Source organism: Staurois parvus, unplaced genomic scaffold (genome assembly GCF_062004578.1).
Source record: "Staurois parvus isolate SC_StPar_1 unplaced genomic scaffold, SC_StPar_1.0 ptg000237l, whole genome shotgun sequence".
In the NCBI taxonomy this organism is placed as follows: Eukaryota; Metazoa; Chordata; class Amphibia; order Anura; family Ranidae; genus Staurois; species Staurois parvus.
The window spans coordinates 1,700,350-1,720,148 of NW_028318033.1; the positions used below are offsets into that span (position 1 = coordinate 1,700,350).

Sequence of the window (19,799 nt, forward strand, 5' to 3'; positions counted from 1 at the left end):
CAGGAAAGATAAAAATACAAGATATATTAGCCTGTAGCTTTTTGGATGATTTACTGGAGGTATGTACTAATATCTTACTATCTGTTTGCAGTACATAATGCACGATAGCTGGTGAATCTAATAATTTGGTGCAAGAGCCACATTGTTTTGACAATTTCAGTAATATAGCAGAGCATATGCCTAAGTTCATGTCACACTACCGATTTCTGCTGCTGATGAGGTATCTCCAGCAGCACCACTGTAAGTTTTTAGATATCTGGACACACCTCCAGGGATTGAGTTTGCTGTTGCACCACTCACCCGATGCTTTACAGTACTGTTTACTCAGATTTTTATATTCAGATATAAAAGTAATCACTAGCTTGCCATTGGTTACTTTTTGTATCTGAACATAAAAATGTGAGTGAATAGTGCTGTGTAAAGGACAGAAGAGGTGATCATTATAGCGACATTTTATTTCCCAAGTAGTCTTCCAGGACAGCCCACGAGACATAGAGCTCCCACCACGGGACAGGAAACGCAGTACCCCACAGAGAATAAGAGGCGGTCCTCCAGGCCCCAGCCTCAGTTATTAGTGTTTCCTCTGGATGGGGGTAAACTGTTTCCCTGGAACCATGTGGGAAAAGTTCTCTCCCCGGGGCTGGTTGGAAGCTCGGTTGGGGGGGGGGGGGGGGGGGAGTTTTATTTCTTGGGCCAGAGCTGTGATGGCTTCCCTTTTGACCAGTAGTCCCCTGTGGAGGAGGATGGGTGCAGGGCGGACTATCGGCGGCCTTACCTAATGTTTTGGAGACCGCATCTTGGATTCAGTGGTTCCTGTGGGGTTTGCTCTGTTGGTTCGGGGTGTGCCCAGCTCACTGCATTGTTATGTGTGAGTCTATTAATGTTCTGAAATCAGACACTTCACTGTCATCCGCAGGGCGTGTTGTCTAGTCAGGCGGTGCACTAGGATGCAACCCCCATAGAGAGCCACTGATTTCTGTGTCCCGCTCTTCCCCGAGCTTCCTCCTATTGTGGTGGGGATGAGGTGGGGCCTCTGCATTCCACGCTGGCTCTGAAAAACTGCAGTGGCATCACTTCCGGCGCCAGGGGACGTCATCACCGGGCACTGGGGACGCCGGTTCCGATTCCCATGTAAGGGTGGACTGTGTGGGCTGCTGGTGCGCTGGTCTTCTTTGGCTACAGCAGAGGCTGCAATGGAGAGACCTGTGGCTTTGGATCCTCCTGCAGCTGCAATTCTGGTGGTTGATTCCGGGCAAGCAAGCACCAGCTCCTCACAGGTAAAAGCAACGTGGAGGGGGGGGCGCGGTGATTCCGCCTCCAAGGCTCTGTTGTGTGTGTTGCCCTTTACGGGAGAATAACCTGTTTGGTCCCAGTTTGCAGGAGGCGTTCGAGGGCACGGCTGATAAAAATAAGGCCTTCCCAGAAAAGAACGCCACGGAAATGTTGGGCAGGCAACAAAGGAAACGGTAAATGAGGAATCTTGTTTAATCCTCCTCAACCCTCCTCTAAAACCCAGTGACTCCTTTCTCCCTGTGGGGGAAAGATTGAAGGCCTTCCTCCCAGCTTGGGAGACTATCGCCTCCAGTCCATCTATCCTTCTTCCAATAAGTCAGGGTTACAGGCTGGAGTTTGATACCTTGCCCCCCAAGATTCTTGATCATGAATCTTCCTCGGGATCGGGAGAAAGCAAGTGCATTGTGCTTGCAAATAGGCGAGATGGTAGATCAGAGGGTTTTAGTCCCAGTTCCAATGGAAGAGAGGGGTCAAGGTTATTATTCTCAAGTTTTGGTGGTGAAAAAACCCTCAAGCAAATTTTGACCCCGAATTTGCGACCACTCAACAATTCAATAAAGTACAAACATTTTCATATAGAGTCAACATATTCTCTCAGGAGCATCCTGCGGCAGGGTTGTTTTATGGTGACCCTAGATATGAGGGATGCATACCTTCATGTACCCATTCATCCCTCTTACCAAAAGTACCTGAGATTGGCTATCAGGTTGAAGGAGAAGGTTCTGCACTAGCAGTTTAGAGAACTCCCTTTTGGACTGTCTTCAGCCTCACAGATTTTTTCCAAAGTCCTGGGGGAAGCTCTAGCTCCACTGAGATGAAGGGGCATTTTGATGGATGGATCTAAAGTTTACCCAGAATCACCTTCAGGCACTGGGTTGGGTGATCAATTGGGAAAAATCGAATCTGGAGCCATGTTAGTCGATAAGATTCTTAGGGTATGTCATAGACTCACTCAACAGTTCCAAAAGTATTTCTCCCTGCAGACAAACTAAACAAAGTAACATGCTGGGTAGTGCAGCTGCAATCAAATCTTCTGGTTTCCCTGAGGGAGATTTCGGCAGTGTTAGGTCTCATGACAGCGTGCTTTCCAGCAGTTCCTTGGGCCCGTTTTCACCAAAGGTCTCTACAGCATTTTTTGCTCAGAGCCTGGGATGGGTCAAGAGATACCCTAGACCTCAGAGTTCTCCTTCCGGGAAGCATCAAGCAGTCTCTATGGTGGTGGAGAACGGAGGCACGTCTCTCCAAAGGGCTAGAGTGGATCTGGCCAGATTACCGAAGGGTAACGACAGATGCCTCCTCATGGGGTTGGAGGGCACACATACAAGAAAGGTTGACCCAGGGCCAGTGGTCAAGTGACGAGGCCAGAATCTCCTCAAACCAAAGGGAACTTTTGGCTGTGGAAAAGGCAGTGATAAATTTCCAGGAGCAATTGAAGGGTCAGCATTTGCAAATCCTCTCAGACAACAGTAGGACTGTGGCTTATATCAACAAACGGAGCAACCAGAAGTCTGCGACTGCAGGCAATTGCGAAGAGGATATTGATGCGAGCGGAGGTCAATCTAGCATCAATGTCAGCCTTACACCTGAAGGGTTCCCAGAACATAGTGGCTGATTTTCTCAGTCGTCAGACGGTACTCCAGGGGGAATGGTCTCTGGCCGAAGAAGTTTTCTCTTGGCTCTCAGATATGTGGGGCCAACTGGAGATAGACCTGTTTTGCCTCTCAGGTGAATGCGAAGCTTCAGAGATTTTTCTCCATGAATCCAGGGGATGCAGCAGTGGTCTTAGATGCTTTGGCAAATACATGGTCCTACAGTCTAGCTTATGCTTTTCCCCCTTTCAGATTAATCCCAGCAGTAATACGAAATTTCAGCTGGAGAAGTTGGATCTCATCCTGATAGTGTCACATTGGCCAAAACGTCCTTGGTTTGCCCTTATGAAATCCCTAGCAGTTTGCCCTCCTGTGTTTCTCCCAAAGAGGGAGGATCTTTTGTCACTGGGACTGGTTCGTTGTCCAGGCTTAGACATGTTCAACCTCTCAGCGTGGTACCTGAGGAGCATTTGTTAAAATAGGAAGGTTTTTTGGATAGGGTAGTCCAAACATTGGTCAGCGATCGTAAGCCGGTTACTAGAGCCATCTATTTTAAGATTCGTAAGAAATTTAATTTATGGATGATGGAGAAAGGGCATTCAGAGACTTCCATTCAGACAATCTTAGATTTCTTTCAGAAAGGAGTAGACAAGGGTCTATCTCTCAGCACCATAAAAGTACAGGCAGCAGCCATGGGAACACTTCTAAAAATTTCCCTCCTGGGAGATACAATTTCCCGCTTCTTTAAGTCGGTGGCTATGATGAGACCGGTGCCTTCGAAGTCCTGCTCTTCTTGGGATCTTTCGTTAGTTTTACAGGTGATGACATCCAGTCCGTTTGAACCTTTGACGGAAGCTTCCATTAAACTGCTTACTTGGAAGACAGTTTTTCTGATGGTCATCACTATGGCTCGTAGAATAAGTGAGCAGCAAGCTCTGTCAATCAGAGAACCCTTTTCGCTGGTTTTTGATGGCAGGATTATTCTGAAAACAGACCCGGGTTTTTTACCGAAGGTAGCCGCGACGTTTCACAGGTCACAAGACATTGTGCTACCCTCCTTCTGTGCCTCTAATGAAAAGGAAGAGAATTTCAGTCGGCTGGATGTAAGGATCTGTATCCAAACAATTCAGAAGATCTGATTTTCAGATCACTAACCCAAATATGGATGGATCAAGCAAACCATTTCTTGCTGCTAACAAACCAAGGGGCTATCATGCTTTTCATTAATGCACATTCTACTAGGTCCTTATCCATGTCCTGGGCAGAGAGAGCTGGTGCTGCCTGGATCAAATTTGCAAGGCGGCTACTTGGTCGATCTTCTTGACATTCATTAAGCACTACCAGGTTGATCTCCTGAACAGTCAAGAGCAAACATTTGGGCATAAGGTCCTCCAAGTGGTGGTCCCACTCTAGGTTGGTAAGTTCTTGCGTATCGTCTCGTGAGCTGTCCTGGAAGACGACTTGGGAAAACCGGAGTTGGACTTACCGGTAACTCTATTTCAAGGAGTTTTCCAGGACAGCTAGATTCCCGCTCGATGCATTATGTTATGCTGTGTTGTGTTATGTTTTTCGGGGCCGTCCTTCGGTACTTGTGGTTTACTGAGGCTGGAAGCTGGAGCCTGGAGGACCGCCTTTTATTCTCTGTGGGGTAACGTGTTTCCTGTCCTGTGGGAGGAGCTCTACGTCTCGTGGGCTGTCCTGGAAGACTCCTGTAAATAGAGTTACCGGTAAGTCTAACTCCGTTTTTTTGTGTGCATATAAGTATCTCCAGCTGATGGAATCATAGAGCTGAAACTGACACCTTTCTAATGGGTATTGTTTGGCAAAATGCTGCAAAATCACACTTGTTAGAGAGTAAAAATTGAGTGACACGATGCTGTAGAAAAAATTGTGTGGTATCCTAATGATCCTAGTGTGGACCACTAGTATGATATTGCCTAAATCTAGAGCAGTGGAAAGCAGTATGTATTGTTGATGGGTCATGGTAATGAGATCCAGTTGCTAAATTTTGCCTTACCTTCTATATGAAGTATTGATTGTGGAAAGCTCTGTGATAACTCCACTTTTTGCTGCTCTATTTTTTTTTAGCTGCGAGATGAAGAACTTTCTAAAGAAAGTCAGGAGTCCAATTGGTTTTCTGCTCCTTCTGCATTAAGAGTCTATGGTAAATTAATTTCAGTTTTCCCCTTACCTGAAGTGGATTGGTACTGATAACTGACCTGCCTAAGTTGGTTATTTACGTTCACTCTGATTATATGGAAATGGTATTAAATCGCCCCTTCACACCTCTGCATCTGCTGTACAGTTTATTTTTATCATCTCAGTACTTATATCTTTATATTAATAGTCATATCTAAAACCTAGAATGATTTAATGTATTGTCATGTATTAATATTATTATTATACAGTATTTAGTGCCAAAAGCTTTGCTCAGCGCTGTACATTATAGTGGGGGACAGAACATGGGACAATACAGTAACAAAACAATACACGAGGGGTTCGAGGGCCCTGCTCTTTTGAGCATACAATCTAGGAGGGAGGGGATAGTGGTACAGGAGGAAGTGGCTATGGGGGATGGAGTGGTAAGAGGAGTGGAGGAGATCGACTGTTAAGTGAGGGTGGGGTAGGCTTCCCTGAAGAGATGGGTTTTCAGGGTGCGCCTAAAGGTGAGGAGGGTAGGTGACAGTCTGATGGATTGGGGTAGTGAGTTCCAGAGGATGGGGGGAAGTCCTGGAGAAGTCCTGCTGTAGGAGGTCTTGTGAGGAGCGAAGGGTGAAGGAGCGTTGGGATAGATAGGAGGAGAGCCAGGAGAGAGCGGAGTCTCTGATGCCAAGGGAGTGTAGTTTATGAAGGAGGAGGGGGTGGTCAACTGTGTCGACTGTGATTTTGAGTAGGGCGGTTTCGGTGGAGTGTAGGGGATGGAAGCAAGACTGTAGTGGACCGAGGAGGTTGTTGTGAATGAGGTGGGAGCTTAGGCGATTGTAGACCAAGCGCTCAAGGAGCTTGGATGTAAATGGCAGCAGGGAGATGGGTCTAAGGTTGTTCAGGCCGGTGGGGTCCAGGGATGGTTTTTTTGAGTATGGGGGTGATGTGCACGTGCTTTAGGTGGTAGGGGAATGCACCAGTAGAGAGGGAGAGATTGAAGATGTGGGTGAGGGAGCGTAGGATGGAGGAGGAGGGTGACTGGAGGAGTTGTGTGGGGACAGGGTCAAGGGGGCAAGTGGTGAGGCGGGCTTCTGAGAAGACCTTAGTGACCTCCTCAGTGGTAGCAAGGTTGAAGGACCGGAGTGTTGGGGAGGTTATAGTGTGCGGGGTGTCAGGTGTGGTGGGGGGCAGGACAGATGCGAGGTCAGAGGAGGGGAGAGTTGATGGGGTTATAGTGTGATGGAGGCTAGGTGGGGAGGTAGATTGAACATTGGCGATGTCCTTACGGATTGCGTCCATCTTATTTTGGAAGTGATTGGCAATCTCGTGGGCGGTGAGTGAGGTACTGGGTGGTGGGGGGGGGGGGGAGAGTAGGGAGTTGAAAGTGGAGAAGAGCCGGCGAGGACAGGTATTAGAGCTTATGGGTCCTTGGATGTAGTGGCTTTGTTAGTTTCCCTTTTTTCAGGCATTTTTTCCCGTTTTATTTTTACATAGTGATCCTGACAGTAACACACTTCCTGTCCTGGGCTGACAGCACTTACTGTAGTGTATCTGTGAAGGAGCAGCATTGTCACCCTAGAATGTTTGCTACTGATTTGGACTACAAACATCTTGCCCTCTCCTCATCTCCATCAAATAATGGGGAGGTGTTTGGCAGTTCACAGAAGGTTGGAAAGGCTAATAACAATGTTTTGAGATTTCAGTTCAGTGTAAAGGAAGTTAGAAGCACATTGGATTTTTAGTAAGTTTAACATGTACAGTATTTTTTATGTACTTACAGAATTAGCCTGAAAAAGGAAATCTATGCAGCCACTACATTTTAGGACTTATATGCTGCAATATATCACATTTTTGTTCTTTAGTTTAATATACTTTAACTGCGCTCAACCACTGAGTGATAATAACCAATGACATGTCCAGTGCTGTGGTTTCCCATATGTGTGCAGTGTTTAAGAATGATTGCTTTATTGATTGTTTGTTTTTTGTAGTATGGTGACAGAATGTAAGTCTTGTAGCTGATTTTTACTGACTTATGTTCTACTTAGGTCAATATCTTAATCTGGATAAAGATCATAATGGAATGCTAAGCAAGGAAGAACTGTCCCGTTATGGTACTGGAACCTTGACCAGTGTATTCTTAGATCGAGTCTTCCAGGAATGTCTGACATATGATGGGGAGATGGTAAGGCTTGTACATCATAATTTGTTACCTAATCAAATCTTCTGTCTACTATGTTACATTTAAAGAATTATAAATCAAATACTGTAAATCAGAGTCAGATTATCTAATAACGCTGCACTTGGTACAATAACTTTGTGCTAAGTTGTACCTGGTAAAGCCTGTAGAGCAGGGGTCTGAAAACTGCAGCCCGCGGGCTGAATATGGCACTTTGCTTGCCTTTATCCAGCCTTTGGGGCGCTATCCCTTCTACTGACATCAAAGACAGGGTACTATTCCTCCCACTGACACCAACAATGGAACACTATTACTCCCACTGACTCCAATGATCGTGATACTATTTCTTTATCATACATCACGGGACACAGAACAGGCTATTCATGACTATGTGGGTTATAGGTGAATGGACCAATCAGAGAGGAGGTCCTCCATATATACGTCATCCTGAAAAAAGCAAACTAATGCAGCTATGGAATCTAAGAACTGGTGCGCTGCAATATATCACATATTTCCTTTAACCACTTTGCACCCTTATGATGTACAGGTACTCAGTTTTAAGTTGCTGTACTGGGATTATGGCTGCAGGTCTCTGGTGCACTGACAGGGGAGGAAGGTACATCTATACCCGACTCCCATCTGTGATGTAAGAAACCGGAAGGAACATGGATTTTGTCACTTCCAGTATCAGTTTACAAGCCGTTACTGACTTTTAAACTATCTGATCAAACCAGTTTCAGTTTGATCAGATGCTTTTGAGGGCAGAGAAGAGATATGGGGTCTCACAGACCCCAGATCTCTCAGTAAAGAGGAACTGTCAGTGCCCATGCTATCACAAAGGTTGAACAATAATAAAGTTGCTTTAAAAAAAAAAAAAAAAAAAAAGCTTAAATGTGTTCAAGCGCACATGCAAACGTTTTACACAGCTCCCGCACACATATGTAAATAGCAATTGCACCACACGTGAGGTATTTCCGCAAATGCCAGAGAGAGCGCAATAATTCTAGCACCAAACCTTATGTAACTCTAAACTGGTAACCTGTAAAGGCTTTTAAGGCATAGCCTTCGGAGATTTTTAGGTGTCGTAGTTTATCACCATTCCACGGTGCATGCAGTTTTAAAGCATGATATGTCATCTTTTTACTTGGCATAACATCATCTTTAATATTTTATTTAAAAATTAGGTCTTATATTGTGTTTTATGTGCACAAAAATTCATTAAAGTGTTTTTTTGTTTTGTTTTTTTTCCCTAAAAAATTGAGTTTGTTAAATGACTGTTCAAATATCATGCAGCGTAAACACAATTGCAACAATCACTATTTTTATTCTCCAGGGTACTGTTTAAAAAAAGAAATATATATATATATATATATATATATATATATATATAATAAAATGCAGATTTTAAGGCTCCATGCACAATGGATTAAAAATTGCTGCTTCTACAGGAGATTTGCCTCCGTGTTATCCTATGTGTCCATGCACATTAGGACGATTAGAGGCAGGAAAAAAAAAACCCTTCTGGTTTGAGTTTTTGATTGGAGCTTTCTGGCAGAAAAAATGATAAACTCTCCTAAACTGCGTACAAAACACTCTATATCAGTGTTTTTTTTCTACCAAGGGAACTGGTGTTTTTTTTGTTTTGTTCTAAGCCCAGTGTGCATGGTGCCTTACGTGTATGTAGAAATGTCAGAATTGGCCCAGTTTTGAAGTGATTAGGAAAGAATGCATTGTTCTCTGTTATGTTGGATCTTTGCAATCAATTGTATTACTTTTACTTTCTGTTTTCAGGATTACAAGACATACTTAGATTTTGTCTTAGCTTTGGAGAACAGGAAGGAGCCGGCAGCCCTGCAGTACATATTCAAACTTCTTGACATCGAGAACAAAGGCTACCTGAACGTCTTTTCTCTTAACTACTTTTTCAGAGTATGTCCTGGTTTGGTTGTGTTGTAGTTATCATGGAGAGTCACTTTCTCTGAACAGTTTTGCCTAACAGTTCTGTTTTTGTGCGTTGAAACCATCCAGCAAGCAGGATGTAATTTTCATCTTTCTGCTGCACATCAATGTACAATCACCGTTTTTACAGTGATAGTGTTCCCCAAAATATTTTTTACTCTTGTTATGTTTTTCCATGCTTTCAGAATCCAGTTATGGAAGTACAGAATTCCCCTTTTAAACTCCATCACCAAACTCACCTATTAAATATAACTTAATCTTATTTCAAAATCAGCATTTTTAAATCTGCACCTTTCATTAAAACATTGTCTGGTGATCCTGACATGGAGGTCCTTGTTTCGGCACTTCCTTCCTGTTCTAGAATGGCAATGCTATGTCATTGTGTATCAAGTGTGCTTATGTGTTGTCACCCTGCCACATGGGCTCTAGAGAAGAAGTTACCATTTCGACACACATAACACAGGTGTGGTTGTCTGTTGTCCCCATCAGGAAATCTGCCATGAGAAATTCTATGCAACAATCACTGGAGTACAGTAAGGCCTTGTTCACACCATAAGTTTCAGACTGATGGAAACTGATGCACAGATTTCACTTGCAGAGACATCAGTTTTCATGCGCCTTGCAATGAGTTTTATACATGTTGCAGATTCCTGTGCAGAAAAAAATCGGCAGATGATACTAGTGTTGTGGTGTGAACAGGGCACATAGAGAACAATTGATTTTGTTGTGCCCTTGCAAAACGCATGCAGAAAAACTGATGTATCTGCACCATGGTGTGAACGAGCCCTTAAACAGGAAGTGGTTAGAAATGGCCTGCAAGGACATCAGCACAACTGAAATGGAACAAAGTATGAAAGAGGTGGAAACAAGTATGTCCTGTTTTGGTCTGACATGTAAACCTTTTCATGAGATGAATATTATAGCACATTTCCTCTGCTAAGCAGGAAGCAAAGCTTGTTTATGGAGAAAGTTACATGTTTATGTATCATTTGACAATCTCTTTAAGGGCTCGATCACATGGGGCTCTTTCCTGTGGGGCCCATGCAGGTTCGTGTTTTCCTAGCACGGGGATACGCGGGTGTTACGTGCATCCCTGTGCCGGCATAACATTCGTTACTGTTGGGACAGGCACATCTGCTGTGCCCTAATATGACATGCAAGTGAGTGCGGGTCCCCGGAGCACCTTGTATGTGTTCAGGGATCATCAACCGCATTTCTCTGAACGGACACGGTCCCTTCAGCCGTGTGTCTCAATAGAAATGAAAGAGAGATGCAGGCATGGGGATACCTGCAACAACTGTGCATCCTGTGCTGATAAAACACGGATCTGCACGGGGCCACAATAGAGCATCCCATGTAAACAAGCCCTAAAAGTGCAATTTATTCATTTTCTTCTGTTGCTGTCTTTCAATCAGGCAATTCAAGAACAAATGAAGATCCATGGTCAGGATCCAGTTTCTTTTCAGGATGTAAAGGTGAAGTTCCCAGTATTTGTTCAAATATTTCATTCATTTGACCCTTTAATAACATGCAACGAATCTGAGGTGAAACTACCCCTGGTAACATATAAAAGGCATCACCTGCAGGTTAGGTAAATGTTCTTCCTCAGCACATGGGTTCCCTAAATCCTATGGAGCTCTGGTACACAAATACCAGCCAGCTTTCTTGTCAAAGAACCTTGGCCCTCCCATTTTGATATTGCCTAATAACTGCAATGCAAGGTTAGGCTAGCAATGCTTTTTAAGTAGGGGTTTACTTTTTCACTTCACAGGTTTTCTTGAAATAGCTCCGTAAAAATTGTGAAGAATTGTTTACCTGGTTTGATCAGGTCTTGTATGGTAAATAGAAAACATCTAGAAAAAAAATCTATTTTAGACCTTGTTGACATTGAAAACATAAATGTGCTTATGCTACTACTTTTATCATCCCCAAAAAAGCCATTACCACTTGTGAGCCATTCAGGTGTTTTTACTTCATATTATGATATTTGATCAAATATATTTATAATGAAGAAGCACTAGATCTATTGCAGATGTAAGAGTCTACTTCCAAGAGATACAGAAATATAAGATCTAATCCTTATTTTCTGCGTTGTATATGCAGCAATCTAATGCAGACAGTTTGAGGCCTAACACCTTTAAAGCTGTACTCCCACCGCAAGATAAGCATATTGGGAGTTCTAGCTTTTGGTCTCTGCATGCCTTTTAATGACATTGACTACTTGGAGCCAGCGACAGTCAAGAACCTAGCATTTTCAGGAAGGGCACTCTTCTTCACCATATTTTACTCTTTAATTCTCATATGAGATCTTCTTTATCACCAGGGGACAGTTAAAGTTGCTCTACAGGCTAAAAGTTGTTTTTTTTTTTACCTTAATGCATTCCTTCTGCATGTATCCTCGCCCTTTATATTTACCTAAACCCAATCTCGATCCAGCTCTGTGCATGACAGCAGAGGCTTTCTCAGCTCTCTCCTTCCTCATTGCCCAAGAGACCACAGCAGGAGCCATTGGCTTCCTCTGTCAATCACAGCCAGTGAGGAGGGGCTGAGCCATGCTGTGTGCGTCTATGGACACGCATAACCGACTTAGGAGCAAGCCTGTTTTTTTTTTTTTTTTCTTCATACATACACAAACACTGCTCAAGAAAAATTAAAGGAACACTTTGAAAACACATCAGATCTCAGTGGGGAAAAATATCATGGTGGATATCTATACTGATATGGACTGGGTAATGTGTTAGGAACATAAGGATGCCCCATTGTTTGATGGAAATGAAAATTATCAACCTACAGAGGACTGAATTCAAAGACACCCTGGGAATCAAAGTGAAAAAATGATGCAGCAGGCTCGTCCATTTTGCTGAAATTTAATTGCAGCAACTCAAAATGGTTACTTAGGAGCTTGTATGGCCCCCATGTGCTTGTATGCATGCCTGACAAAGTCGGGGCATGCTCCTAATGAGACAATGGATGGTTTCCTGGTGTATTTCTTCCCAGATCTGGACCAGGGCATCAGTGAGCTCCTGGACAGTCTGAGGTGCAACCTGGTGGTGTCGGATGGACTGAAACATGATATCCCAGAGGTGTTCTATTGGATTTAGGTCAGGTGAGCGTGGGGGCCATTCAATGGTATCAATTCCTTTATCCTCCAGGAATTGCCTGCATACTCTCGCCACATGAAGCCGGGCATTGTCGTGCACCAGGAGGAACCCAGGACCCACTGCACCAGCGTAGGGTCTGACAATGGGTCCAAGGATTTCATCCCCATACCCAATGGCAGTCAGGGTGCCTTTGTCTAGCCTGTAGAGGTCTGTGCATCCCTCCATGGGTATGCCTCCCCAGACCATCACTGACCAACCACCAAAATGGTCATGCTGAATGATGTTACAGGCAGTATAATGTTCTTCATAGCTTCTCCAGACCCTTTAACGTCTGTCACATGTGCCCAGAGTGGACCTGCTCTCATCTGTGAAAAGCACAGGGGGCCAGTGATAGACCTGCCAATTCTGGTGATCAATGGCAAATGCCAATCGAGCTCTATGGTGCCGGGCAGTGAGCACAGGGCCCACTAGTCAGGCCACCCTCATGAAGTCTGTTTCTGATTGTTTGGTCAGAGACATTCACACCAGTGGTTTGCTGGTGATCATTTTGTAGGACTCTAGCAGTGCTCATCCTGTTCCTCCGTGCACAAAGGAGCAGATACCGGTCCTGCTGATGGGTTAAGGACCTTTCACGGCCCTGTCCAGCTCTCCTAGAGTAACTGTCTCCTGGAATCTCTTCCATGCTCTTGAGACTGTGTTGGGAGACACAGCAAACCTTCTGTCAATGGCACGTATTGATGTGCCATCCTGGAGGAGTTGGACTGCCTGTGCAAACTCTGTAGGGTCCAGGTATCACCTCATGCTACCAGTAGTGACACTGACCCTAGCCAAATGCAAAGCTAGTGAAAAACAGGAAAGATGAGTAGGGAAAAAATGTCAGTGGCCTCGACCCCCAAAACAGGAATGGTTTTACAGGTGGTCTCATTGTTGCCCATCTAGTGCACCTGTTGTTAATTTCATTAACACCAAAGCAGCTGAAACTGACTAACAACCCCCTCTGCTACTTAACTGACCAGATCAATATCCCCGGAGTTTAATTGACTTGATGCTATACTCTGCATAAGAATATACACTGCTCAAAAAAAATTAACGGAACACTTTTTAATCAATCAGTTTGATCCTCTGTTGTGCTAGATGCAATCAGTTGCAATTGTTTTTCTCCATACATTTCACACTTCCTCCAAAAGCATCACGTGGTAGTTTGATTTGTACATGGGATACTTAGGTAAATGATGAAACACTCATTGGGAAAAGGGGGCCATGTTTTGAAGAGCTTTCAGTGCTGCACTTAGAAAATATCAATGTATTATCTTTGTTTCCCTTTTAGGATGAAATCTTTGACATGGTCAAACCAAAGGATCCTTTATGCATCACTCTTCAGGATCTCATTCAGAGCAGCCAAGGAGATACTGTGTGTAGTATTCTTATTGATCTGAATGGTTTCTGGACCTATGAAAATCGTGAGGTGCTGGTAGCTGCTGATGGAGAGAGCCCTGCGGACATTGATGATACATAATGTACTATTGAAGAGCTATTCCTGTGAGCCCACCTCCCTTGTCATCACCATCGTGTGGATGGAATGGTTTTAATGAACTTGCCAGAGCTGGAAACATAGAATGCGAGTAAAGAATGGCATCAGCAATGTAATATTTTTTATATAAACCTTTAGTGAACCTGTCATGTTATCTCATATCTGTTCATCTAAGCTTCCTTGCAGGTACAGTCATTTGACTACCAGGATAAGTAAGAGTTCCAGGACTAGCACATGACTTCCATTGATCACCTCCTGAAAATGCTAGTTGTCTGGCTGTTATACTGACACTCTGGCTTCACTACTTTTGAGGGCTCATAAACACCATGTGCAGGCATCCGTGTGTTTATGTGCCTGTAAAATGCAGGTCTCTGTAGGGGCACAAAGTTGGTGTGATATATGGTTCGGAAAATTTTAGACATGCAAAACACTGGATGGCACCAGAGGTTACCACAGTGCACTGTGCTGCTGTCTAGAGGCCTGAATGGAGTGTTCAATTCTAATAAAGGTAAAAAATGTAAACCGTACATTGCACCAATCCCTTACTGCCAACAAATATTGGCAGCAGTGCGTACACATGCTTTAGTATGTGAGCAGTGTGAACTGAGGCTCTGCCATGGAAAAATAATATACAGAGCAGGAGAATCAGAAAAAAGTCAGAAGTCCTTATCTGTATATGTATTCTGGGTCAAGGTAATGAAGAGATCGGTTCAGTATCACAGCCAGCCAACTAGAACTATGAGAAGGAGAGTTCAATAATAGCTGCCTCTTTATTTTTCTGATGACATGTATGTAGATAGGTGTGCACTGTCCTGGAACTATTTCTAGAGCCAGAAGTCAGGTGATTACAAGCTTGTGTGCTGGACTGGAGTTTCATCTGACAGATCCGCTTTAATGGGGTCCTGCAGGAAAAATTAACATTTCACTCACACATTGGCTCAGTACATTATCTTCACTAGGAACAACAAGAGAACCAAAGGCTATCAAATGTTGGAGCCCTTTTGTGAGTAGTGCTTGCATCAAGAAGAAAGGGTAGACTCCTATAGCTTGTTCTAGTTCAAGTTAAAGCGGAACTTGACCCATAAACAGTTTGATAACAATTAATATTCTTTAACAAATTAACATGCATTTGACATAATTATGATCCCAAACTTGGTGTGCACTGTAACTTGCCTCCAGCATTGCTCCTGTTTCTTCTTGCTGGAGTCCACCATTTTGTTGAAGCCAGAGCAGTCCTTCTTATTGGAAATGCTCCCCCTCTCCTTGGTCTCAAAAACTGTCACTTTCTTCAATTTAAAATTTTTAAATGTCCATCCTTGAAGTTCACAGGCTGCCAATGAAAGACAAAGGAGAGGATATCAGTGAGATAGGATAAGATGCTATCCTTTTAAGTTTAATTCTATTGTGCCTCCCGGGCAGCAGAATTTGTCTTGTCACTTTTTTCCTGCTTTTCTTTTCTATCTCCCTAATCTGTGTTCCCTCTGCACAAGCTCTATCACTCCTGTTGCTTTCTTCTGCAACAGTAAATCTTTAAAGCTGTCCGCTGATTGACCTCTAGTGGCTCTGATTTTATATACAGTGCCTAGAATAGAAAGCAACTGAGCATGTGCAGAGCTGGGTGAGACAGTGTATTACTGGATTTAAAATGGGTAAAGCTCTAATTTTTAATGTTTTTACATAGCTATACCTGCAGAAGGGGCCAGCCTGAAGTCATCTATCAGAATTTGATTCTCTGATTTAATTTCCGCATTAACTATTAGTGCAAATAATTTAAAAAAATAGCATACAGTAAATAACTGTGTTTTGTTGCAAGTGTACTAATTTGGCTACAATCACCTTGAGCCCTGATCTGAAATTGGCAGCACTGAGAAAGACTGGTTGTTGGGTGCTGCTGTAGAATCCACCCCTAACAATCTCCTCAGCCTTCATGATGTCAGATAAGGGCTCAGACTTCACACAGCCCTAGAAAGCTTTTGTACTATGGGCTCTTTTCAGAGTCTTGTTACATAGTGTGGGCACTTTGGAAATGCTGTATGTTTTATTCATTAATTGTACAGTTTTTTTTACTTTTACTATACTTTATGTCATCTCCAGAAAAGACCATCACTGGTCAGCCAGTATTAAGCTTAAAACGATTAAATCTCAGCCTTTGTGATGAACATCATGCTTGATTAAACTGGAACTCTGGCCAAAACACTTTTCTAGTTCTGAGTCGAGTTTGGAAAGCTTAGAAATTCTTTTTATGTTTGATTACTCCCTTTGTCCCCATTGGGACGATTCCCTTCAATTCTTCTCTGAGTGATACAACCAGGAGTGTGATGAAATCCCTTCTTAGTTATTACTGGAATGTGTCCTTTGTGGACAACGTGCCCCCTACTGCTGTTCTGGTTTTAGATTTCCCTTCACTATCTGTCCTGGTCATCAAGACAGGAAATATGTGGAAATTTCCCCAATTAGGTCACAAATGAAAACAAACATTGGAGAGGTTCTATTGCTTCTCATTTCTGTGTTGTCCTTCCATCTTATGAAATATACACAAAGAAAGGTGTATTTGTCTTGTTAGCAGTTGTAAACCTGAAGTTTTTAATGTTAGGTTTAATTGTTACTTTGATAAGTCTTCCACTTACTGTCAAGCACATATTTAAATTAACTGCTTCCCGGCTGCCCTATAGCAGAAATACTGCTACAGGGCGGCATGGGTGTGCAAAATCATGTGTTTATATACGTGATTCTGCATTTCCGGGTAGGGGGTGCACGCCATGCCTGCACAGTGGCTGTCAATCACTGAGTCCCAGACAGGGATTACTCGCTGGCGCCCGGCGATTGCCAAGGATCTTCGACGGGGAGGAGAAGTTATTCCAAAAGATGAACGAACGAAACCAGCGCTCCAGTCTTCATACAACCAAGGCGATGCCAAAATGCCAACCGAATAGGTGCTGCTCTTTTAAGATCGGGGAATCTGACCACTAGTGGAAAAGAACAAACAAGGGCGCACTCTCATCGTGCATTACCATGGTATAACACGTATTTATTAAATGAAAAAAGAATATATACTCACAAACCAACGTGGTAAAAGGTGGTCCACAAGGACAGTCACAATGCATCTGTGTCTACTGGTGCAGATAGGCTAACGCGTTTCGGGAGCTAAACCCCAGCTCTGAGGAAGAGGGTTTAGCTCCCGAAACGCGTTAGCCTATCTGCACCATTAGACACATGCATTGTGACTGTCCTTGTGGACCACCTTTTACTACCTTTCATCACGTTGGCTTGTGAGTATATATTCTCTTTTCATTTAATAAATACGTGTTATACCACGGTAATGCACGATGAGAGTGCGCCCTTGTTTGTTCTTTTCCACTAGGGGAGGAGAAGTTACTAAACAAAACAGTTCTCCTCCCTGTCGGCTCGTGCACACTGCTTTTGATTAGCCTGAATACGCTTTTTATATTGACAGGGCATCAATGCGGGAGGTTGCCATGATAACTATTCATTCATAAAAGGCAATCTGTCATCTCCCCACGCACCCTTTGACGAAGCCACAGAGGCGTAAGGGTGAATAGTTGACTGAGTGACATTTCATATACCGGCATATTGGCTCAAAGCTGACAGGTCCATACGGACTACAGTGACAGGACATTATCAGGGGATGAGAGGGGAGAGAGCATACTTATTCCATCCACGAAGCTTCTACCAGCTGCGGCAGTCATACCATTCCGATACCGCTGTCACCTGTAGTGCACCAGGAGTGTGCACTTTATTTGTGAGTTATTTTACATTTTTTTTAATACATTTTATATATGGGTACATACTATGTTAGCTTATCTTGTTACATAATCGGTGAATCGTTACATCAGAAATCGTTCATATTGGAACTTTGGAGGACTCCTACCTGAAGGACATCCAGGGATAATAGGGTTAAAGGCCAAAGTTTAGTAGGTCTAACCATCAGGTGAGAGGGTGAAGGTTCCTCACTAGTGATGATTCCAGCACTTGGATGGAAGGGAACCATTTTAAAACAGCTGATTGAGACTTTTATTTGATGTGTATATCATTGTGATGAATGTTTTGTTACAATGTTTCTTGTTTAATATGTATTCAGTAAGAATCCTGATATGAACTGAGAATTTGCTGCATTAATTCTTTTGTATTTCTAGTCTTTTATCTGTAGCACTGTCCTATTAACTATATTGTACGTCACATATGTGGTGTGATCATATGAGGACATAGGAGCAGCAGATTGTTTTCATTTATTTATTCATTCATTGCTACTGTATCAGGACCATGCACAGGTTGATTTTATTTAAATTTTAAATTGTATTTCCACTTTTGCATTCAGTTTGGGATAACCCTTTATATTCCATGTTTTTATTCACATAATATAACTTAGAAAAATACCAAACAATTGCTGCTATGTAATTGGACTGTGGATTTGATGTTTACCATAAATAATCCTGTCTGTACTGTGCTGGCAGTTTTTCATTATCAGTTGTAAACTAAATTTCAAACCCTGTTCTAACAATAATGGGTGAAAGACCTTATGGCTTGGATTCTGAAGCTGACATCTTGTATATGGGAACAAGGTAAGACTTGCAACACACTAGGTCTATAGGAAGAGGACAAAAAAGGAACATGGCCTCTGGAGGGGAGTAAAGATTTAAGAACAGGGAACGGAGGTTACAATTTGCATAGACTCACCAAAATTGGATAATAGAAGTTTGGAAAAATGTTGCGTGGTCTGATGAGTCTTGTTTTCAGATGGGAGGTTAGACTTTGGTATAAACATGAAAGCATGATCCATACTTCCTTGTACCAACGGTTCAGGGATGTGCAGCCCATCCAGTCCCCCTTGGGGATCTTTAGGAGGGGAGCACACCCTGATCGATGGCATGATTAGTCCCTCTTTCAGGGAATCTTGAACCACCCACCTGACCAAAGCCTCTACTTGTTGGCTGGTGCCTTCTCTTTTGCCAGTCGCCCAGGCAAAACAGGAGTCACATAATGGCTTGTACTCAGGGACCTCGATTTTGCACTGCCGACACGTTTTCTTTCCAGAGCAGCTGGAGTGTTGGTTAATGTGATGCCTGGAGGAGGAACGAGAACTTCTCCAAGGATGCCTGGAGCTGGAAGGAGACCTGTGGCCTCCAGATTTGTACTGTTTCCTGAATGACATTTGGTTATCCTGTTGATACATTTTGGACTATGTTTTCTAAAAAAGTAGCTATTATAGTTACACTATAAATTACAAGCAGAAGAATGAGGGAATACATTTATAGTTGGCCTCCTAATTGCTTGTTAAGCGCTGCCATCTTAACCATGAATTACTAGCAAAAAAAGAAAAAATCCCAGCCATGCGGTAAAGCCCCCTGGGAGGGATAAGCAATTACTCAAACGGCAAACAAGGCTTATGTCAAAAAGTATATATTATCAAAAAGTTTATTAGCAAAAGATAAAATTACAGTTCCACATAGCTTATAAACACACAGTGCTCAATACCCATAGTCCACGTCACATTACAATAACTTAAAAACAACGTCACTAAGTAGACATCTGGACATCAAAGGCACGGACAAATAGCCGTTATCACTAACAATAATCATACAATCCATTATTACAAGATATATATGCCCCAGGGCCCATATAACAGCCACCTGCCACCTAACTCATTGGAGATAAAGGAGTAAGGGGTCCTCTAACCACCCTTGATTTGCACCATAGTATTATTCAAATCAGTAGTCCCGCTTCAAATATGTTGGCTGGTAGACAGGACAGCAGGAGGACCAATTACTGTGATGATGAGGTCATACAATGATGGTCAGTCTCTCAATGTAAACTCCAAATTAAGTGGCATCCAAACCATGGATTCGCCTTTTCAATGAATGGCTAAATATCACCGGGGCTCCAAGCAAGAAGCAGCTAGCATCTATTGGTAGCAGAGCAGCAAGCCAGGTGGTAGGGAGGGTGCAATGAAAGGCAAGGCAGTTCAACTAGTGACCTGCAGACATTTA

At 43.1% G+C, this 19,799-nt stretch overlaps 1 protein-coding gene across 1 annotated transcript in view; it reads left to right on the plus strand.

The window, feature by feature from the left end:
• The window catches only part of PPP2R3C (protein phosphatase 2 regulatory subunit B''gamma), a 34,624-nt gene extending 18,634 nt beyond the window's left edge, over positions 1-15,990 (plus strand). Inside the window, exons 9-14 of the mRNA XM_089680216.1 lie at positions 4-59; positions 4,971-5,046; positions 7,073-7,209; positions 8,995-9,132; positions 10,578-10,637; positions 13,591-15,990. Of these exons, the coding sequence (XP_089536342.1) occupies positions 4-59; positions 4,971-5,046; positions 7,073-7,209; positions 8,995-9,132; positions 10,578-10,637; positions 13,591-13,779 (656 nt within the window). The 3' untranslated portion in view covers positions 13,780-15,990. The remainder of the gene's footprint in view (positions 1-3; positions 60-4,970; positions 5,047-7,072; positions 7,210-8,994; positions 9,133-10,577; positions 10,638-13,590) is intronic.
• The last annotated feature ends 3,809 nt before the right edge of the window (positions 15,991-19,799 follow it).